We start from the raw sequence: 7,902 nt of genomic DNA, 5'->3' as shown, positions 1-7,902 counted from the left end.
CTCTCTCTCTCTCTCTCTCTCTCTCTCTCTCTCTCTCTCTCTCTCTCTCTCTCAAATGTCGCAAGACAACGACAAACCGGGTGCGAGCCGAGAGAGGAACGGAATGTTGATGAGAGACAGATAAACACCATCTAAATGTAGCCAGATTGCACTTGCTACCGGACCTCGTCCGACCATATCGCGCTAGATCTAAATCAGGGTATTGTGATCGCTGGCATCTCCGAACCCAACCCACAGCTGACACCTGGTCCGACGGACGTAATTGATGTTAATATAAGCAAACAATTCCAGACTCACTTGATGAGCGTGGCCCAGGGCTCCTGATTTCCAGGGTGCGCTTAGGGGATCGTCAGGGGTGCAGACCAGGGACCCAATCCTGTAGGACCACACATACCTCCTGCATGGGCCTCCTGCTGAATGAATGGCTCGTGAGATCCCATTCATTCTGAGGATGGGGGTTGGGTAGGGGGGCGTGGCCATGGAGGAACCCGGGACTGGTCTATTTTGTTGGGAGGGTTTAGATGGTCTGATTGGACCAGAATATCCTCGTAAGAAAAGACATGTGGGTCGGGGGATAGGAATCGCCACCTCCAACCGATCAAACTCCTCTATCCGCCCCCGTCCCTTCCTCCACCCATACCGCGGCGTTGCTCCCCCTTCGCAATTATTAGTAGCGGCAGCCAGACCGGAGCTTCCAGTAGCGCAACTCCTGTGTTCAATTCGCGCCGCTCAGCTACCGATCCTACGCCGTCCCGCGCGCAGGAAAAAGGGATTTCCTTTTTCGTCTCTCCTGTGACAAAACCACCGCGACTCTTTACGAAGGACTATGTCCCCGTTCAAGAAGGGCGTTATTGTTATCTGGTCGGTCCTTTGGATGGCTGCGTGGTCGCCATGTGCAAGGGGTAGGCTGCAAGGGTGTCAAAATGGGTTAAAATGTGTGTTTTCATATTGGAATTTTTTTCAATGTTTCAAAAACTGTGGAATCTCATCCTCTTGAACAATTCTCGTTCTAGCTTACTTTCACGCACCGAGTGATGATGGCAGGGACAGAAATGCGTTCCAGACGGAAGCCGTCAGCGACACGAGGTGTTGTGAGAGAGACAGGAATATGAAGATCATTGGGACATCAGGTATAGACATTCTAGCCTCTCCGTTGGTTTGCATTTCTAAAAATAGATACGCTTTGGGTTTGGATGATGTTTGTCACAATTCGTTGGTTACCCGTTTGATGTAATAATCTGAAGCAGTGGAAATAATAGGGGAAAAATTATGGTCTTGAGGACCCTTTTACTCAACTCTAAGGCAATAAATAAAAGACCTAAATTGCTTACGTTAACGAATTGTTCTTAAATATGAGGAGATCAAATAGCTGATTCTTAACAGATATGATCTAATCTCCACAAAGTAATAGTTAGAATTACTGGGGTAATGTTATCATGTTGCTTGTTCTTGTTCAGCATATAATATCAATAAACTTATTAAAAGACTAAAGAGTCAACACAATAAAATATCACACCAATAAAATTTCAATAATTTTCTCCGATTAGGACATTAACTTCTTTGAAGGGCATTTCAATATCCTCTTTAAGAATTATTCTATACCAAGCACATATACAAACAAAATAAACAAAATTCTGATCAAATTTCAAATTATTCATAAAACTTTTAAAAACTACAAATACCTCAGACCTTAATTTTTAGAAAGTGAAATTTCAAGAACCCTGTATACTTAAATTCTTGAAAATCCTTTTCACCAAGTGCTTCGCGAAATCTTTATAACTAAAAAGTCGGGGAATTTTACATTTCTTAACAAACAATAGTGCCATAAAACACTCTCAATACCATGATTACTTGAACAGAGCTTTCTATTCCCAAATCTATTAAAAAAACGACGAGACTTGTAAAAAGTTATCCTTAGGTTTTTTGCAGCAGACTAAAGTGCAGTGAGTAATAAACCTATTTGATTGTAAGAAATTCTCACTGCATTAATTTTCATTCAATATAAGTCGAATAAAAATTCGTTAACGTCCAAGGCTAATGACCAAACTTAGATTCAGTGTTTTAAAAACCGGGCTATCCAGTCTAAACGTCTTATTTTCTGTTGTTTTCTTCATTTTTTCACATAGGGATGATCCAATTATATTAGCACATCAAAACTTTTAATAGTTTTCAACGAAAAAAATCAATAAAAATAAAGTAAATACACCTATTGAAATCACTAAAATAAAATAGCCAATGTCTAACCGTTGTAATTGAATAAAACGTCTATAGTTTTAATTTGGGCCCCAATGAGTTTTAACAAGGAAATTTCCTTACGAATTGGGATATACACATCTCTCTACCTACAAAAATAATGTAATGAATTATAGTTACAGTGATGTCCCGTTAACATGCTTAGCGTCGAATTTAAAAGATGGTATTAACTAATTAACAAAAATTTACGACAGAACATATGTGATATTGGCCTTACAACATACACGAGAATTTTACTAAAAATTAATCATGACCAACAACAGGAGTTGTACGTATGCGTAAATGCATATCCATTAGTTCTTTCTAATCACGGTATATACATACGAAGCAATTATACAGTATGTGTATATGTATAGTCCGCACAAATATACAGACACACACACACACACACACACACACATATATATATATATATATATATATATATATATATATATATGAATATATATATATATATATATTCATATATATATATATATATATATATATATATATATATATATATATATATATACTTTTAATCCATATCTCTAAAAGAAGCGCCGAAAACAAGACAATAGTCATGACCACAGTTATCCATTATCTGGTTAACTGGCGAGCAAGTGCTTAACATCTTTTCCTTTCTCTACATTATAGGATGTCAGGAAAACTCAAATCAATCAATCAATCTCTACATTACGTACAGTTGCTGTCAGAATTCCCTTCAAAATTTCAATCCCAATGAAAGACACGCATAAGAAATCACGAGGTTGAAAAGTATATGACATCAAAATAATACAGCATTAGCTTTAATTAGGAATGAAACTGGTGCATTCTAAGGAAATTTGAGAGAGAGAGAGAGAGAGAGAGAGAGAGAGAGAGAGAGAGAGAGAGAGAGAGAGAGAGAGAGAGAGAGAGAGTTTGTGATCTTTCATTATTAAAATGGACTTCAAAACGTTCGAGAAGCTAAGTAAATATTACGGCACGGAGACATAAATATTCATTAATAGGATTATTATTGTTATTATTTCATATATATATATATATATATATATATATATATATATATATATATATATATATATATATATATTGTATATAGGTATATAGATAGACAGGTATAAATCATATAAACAAATTCATGCGCATACGTAATGTGATTATATATATATATATATATATATATATATATATATATATATATATATACTGTATATATATATATATATATATATATATATATATATATATATATATGTATATACAGTATATATATATATATATATATATATATATATATATATATAGATACATATAAATGTATATATACAGTATATATATATATATATATATAAAATTTATATATATATATATATACAATATATATAGATAAATATATATGTATATATATACAGTATTTATATGTATATATATATATATATATATATAAATACAGTATATATATATATATATATATACAGTATATGAATATGTATATATGTATATATATATACAGTATATATATATATATATATATATATATATATATATATATGTATATATATAAGTGTATATGTATATATGTACATATATATATATATATATATATATATATATATATATATATATATATATATATATATACTGTATATATATAATGTACAAATCGCTTGCAATCGTTTTCCAATTAGAGACTGAATCCAGTGCCTACACTACCGAATCTCAGTAGCTAGCATGTGGTTGATAGCACCAATAACCCAAAACCCCATCCCGTTTCCGAACCTAAAAAACATCACCCTTGAGACCAACAACGAATCAATCTCAGAATGTAGTTTAAAATCTTTCCTGTTCTCCGGTAGATACGACGGGGGAGCGAATCTCCATCGACGTTGGTCACTGCCGTAGGAGATGTGCCGCCAAAGGACAACGCAGACATGACTTCGAGCAACTCCGTCGAGATAATCCAGGTGTTGATCTTATCGAGGTAATTATTGGAAGAGTGTTTCGTGTTTCATATATTTTGTTTATTTTTACACACACACACACACACACACACATATATATATATATATATGTATGTATGTATATATATAGATATATATATATATATGTATATATATACATATATATATACATATATATATATATATATATATATATATATATATATATATGTGTGTGTGTATACATATTCAGTATATATAATATATATATATATATGTATACATATATATATATATATATATATATATATATATACACTAAATGCTAAAGCGCTAGTTTTTCTGATCTTCAGGGCAATAGTTCTAAAGGAAAAGACAAAAATTTAATACTGTGCTACTTCATTTATCAAATTTTGCCAACAGCTGTTTCAACCAATAACTGGCTCTCATCGGGGCATCCATAAAAAGAGATGATTATCCTTATATAAGGTAAATGGAATTTTACAAACGAAAATTAGAAGAGATCTAACAAAATAAAACATTAAATTCACAACGAGATGTCTATCTGGATGTAAAATCCAGATGACTCCAGTAAAAGAGCATCACAACTCTGGTGAGCGATTCAAAGTATTTCACTAGAGGGACATCTTAAATCCTGAAGTCTCACAATAATAGTTCTCAAGGTTCCAGCGGCAATTCAAATGACACTATCACTGAACACAGTTTATTATTATTTTAATTATTACTACTAGCTATGCTACAACTCTAGTTGAAAAAGCAGGGTGCTATAAGCCCATGGGCTCCAACAGGGAAAAATTGCCCAGTGATTAAAGGAAATAAGGAAATAAATAAACTACAAGAAAAGTAATGAAAAATTAAAATAAAAATATCTGAAGAACAGCTACATCAAAATAGATCCCCTCATACATAAACTATAAAAGGAGAGCCTTGTCGGCCGGGTCAACATAAAAACATTTGCTGCAAGTTTCAATTTTTGAAGTTCCACCGATTCAACTACCTGATTAGGAAGATCATTCCACAACGCGGCTACAGTTGGAATGTCATACTTACTCTTTCCAAAGGGAATGATTCGGAAGTCTCCAGTAATATCTTGAAGAAATTTCTATAGTGTCACATTAATTGTTAAACAATGTATCTAACATTATTCTGTATGAATACACTACCATTACATAAAGACAGATATCTTTGTAAGAATGCCTTTATTGGTTGAAACTGCTGTTAACTAGATTTAGATAAATGGAACAGCATAGTAATAAATTATCTTTTTCTTCGAAACTCTAGCCCAAAAGACAAGTATATGTACAGGAAACTAGAGAACGGTTGCAGTTGCTTTAACATTTAATAGATATTGCTTAAGAGGAAGATTATAACCGGAAAGCTTACATACATACATATTATATATATATATATATATATATATATATATATATATATATATATATATATATATATATATATATATATATTACATATTTCATTAAAGGTTAAAGAACCAGTGACATTAATGATTTTAATATTTCACTTTGTTATTTACCTGTGTGTATGTATGTACATATATGTATATATATATATATATATATATATATATATATATATATATATATATATATATATATATATGTATATATATATATATATATATATATATATATATATATATTGTGTGTATGTGAAATTAATATCTGCATTATCCAAATATAACAGCAAAACATTCGTATTTGGAAACCAACCACATGCTCTTCTTCTAAATAATAATAATAATAATAATAATAATAATAATAATAATAATAATAATAACTACTACGACAAACTTCCATCTCCAATGCATCCACAGCTCTACAAGCTACACTCCGAAAGAAGTCCTTCCTGCCCCTTGGAAGGCGAGAGCTGCCTCCCTTCCTCCTTGCGTATCGAACAGGTAACGACGACAGCAGGAGTCGTGAGTGTGACCGTGACGGAGGAATGTCAATGCCAAAGCCATCCGCGTAACTGCCGACGTCAGCCGCGAGATGTCACTCTACATAAGGATACGCCTCTCCAGACGACCATTGACGTCGGAGATTGCCAAGGACATTGCTCCCATGGTAAGTGCATTGCATATAATTTTGTAAAGCTGAAATTGAATAACTACTGGAAACCTCGTAAAGTATACACCACACACATATTATATATATATATATATATATATATATATATATATATATATATATATATATATATAAAGAGAGAGAGAGAGAGAGAGAGAGAGAGAGAGAGAGAGAGAGAGAGAGAGAGAGAGAGAGAGAGTAATGAATTCTTTTAAATTCGTGGATAAAGGATATTAACCCTCCTCATCCCAGCCTCCAGAGAAGAAACGCCTCCAACAGACCTCAACAACTAGACGGGTATTCATCAAGAACCATTTTCTCATGCAAAAGCAACATAATAACGACAAAAATGGCTAATCTTATTATCAAAGTTCCGCATCTTATTGCGACTTACTATCGCTCGTACCTAATTAATAATCAACACGGTTACAAAGGAAGTATTAAATTGCCCTTTTTGTTAATAAAAGCATTTATTACAATGAATAAGTTCCCCATATTCATTAGTAAGAGCTTTGGAAAAACAGCGTTTAAGGAGGATACGGATTTATAGCCGTTAACACTTTCGGCCTGTCCTTTAAGTTGATGTAGACACAGGCAATTCCTGAAAAAAATCATTTCACATCAGTTCGTTTTCCTAATTTCATGCAATACGTCAAGACTTTTACCTAAATTTCGTCTTCTTCGTTTCTATAATCTTTATAATGTTCCCTTTGCTGCTCAAAATCTTAGAATCCCGTCAAATTAAAAGGATTTGCGTCTAATTTAACAAGTTGTTATAACCATAAATGAGGTTTTTATTAGAAAGAAAAAATATCGTCTACTTCACTACAGTAGCTGAATACCACTATTGCCTTTTAAAATACGAATAATAATGAAGGTTTTTTCACCTTCAGTAATTAACACCAAACGCTATTGAATCTTGCAACAACCTCAGGAGTCTATTGCATGTAGCGATGAATCGAAGTGAGAAAGAACGAAGATTAGATTGATGCATCTGAAGTTTGCCATTTTTCAATCAGAAAAATGTCACAAAATTAATAAATGCGAAAATTTCATTAACTTAATTTAAATGGAAATACGCATGACTGTACTGTATATTCGGATGCTAAACGTATTGTTAGTCGCCAAGTATGAGAATGTTTCTTGATATCAAAAGTGATCATTTCATTTATGTTTATGATATTAAATTCTTTAACTGGAAAGCGCTTACGCATTCAGTGTAATAAATACGAATTTTAATAATTGTTCATGTGAAAAATTTCGGAAATTATTGCTGCGAATGTTATCAAATTTTGTTATGTAGCGTGGAATCTTGAGAAAATACAATTTCAAGTAACTGCCAGTGAATTACCAATTTAATAAGAAGAATAAAATCTCAATGAAGCGCTTCCAGCAGGCTTCATTTATATCTATATTTACCCCATTAAATATCAAAGCGCTTTCCAGTTAAATTGTCGCATATGATAAACTTGAATGAAATTATCATTTGATATTAAGAAGCATTATCATATCAATATACTATAAATGAAATTATCAATAAACATCAAGAACCATTAATATATCAATATACTAACAATACGTGTAACATCCGAATACATTAGCATGAGAATATTCTTCTG

The 7,902-nt window shown here is 32.4% G+C and overlaps 1 protein-coding gene across 1 annotated transcript in view; it reads left to right on the top strand.

Moving 5' to 3' along the window:
• Positions 1-557: 557 nt before the first annotated feature.
• The window catches only part of LOC137636820 (uncharacterized), a 15,206-nt gene continuing 7,861 nt past the window's right edge, over positions 558-7,902 (top strand). The window contains exons 1-4 of the mRNA XM_068369176.1: positions 558-902; positions 1,014-1,130; positions 4,092-4,216; positions 6,031-6,280. Of these exons, the coding sequence (XP_068225277.1) occupies positions 827-902; positions 1,014-1,130; positions 4,092-4,216; positions 6,031-6,280 (568 nt within the window). The 5' untranslated portion in view covers positions 558-826. The remainder of the gene's footprint in view (positions 903-1,013; positions 1,131-4,091; positions 4,217-6,030; positions 6,281-7,902) is intronic.

This window comes from Palaemon carinicauda, unplaced genomic scaffold (genome assembly GCF_036898095.1).
Source record: "Palaemon carinicauda isolate YSFRI2023 unplaced genomic scaffold, ASM3689809v2 scaffold4, whole genome shotgun sequence".
In the NCBI taxonomy this organism is placed as follows: domain Eukaryota; kingdom Metazoa; phylum Arthropoda; class Malacostraca; order Decapoda; family Palaemonidae; genus Palaemon; species Palaemon carinicauda.
Note: the sequence above shows the minus strand (reverse complement) of the source record. Positions and strands in the feature narration are given on the sequence as shown.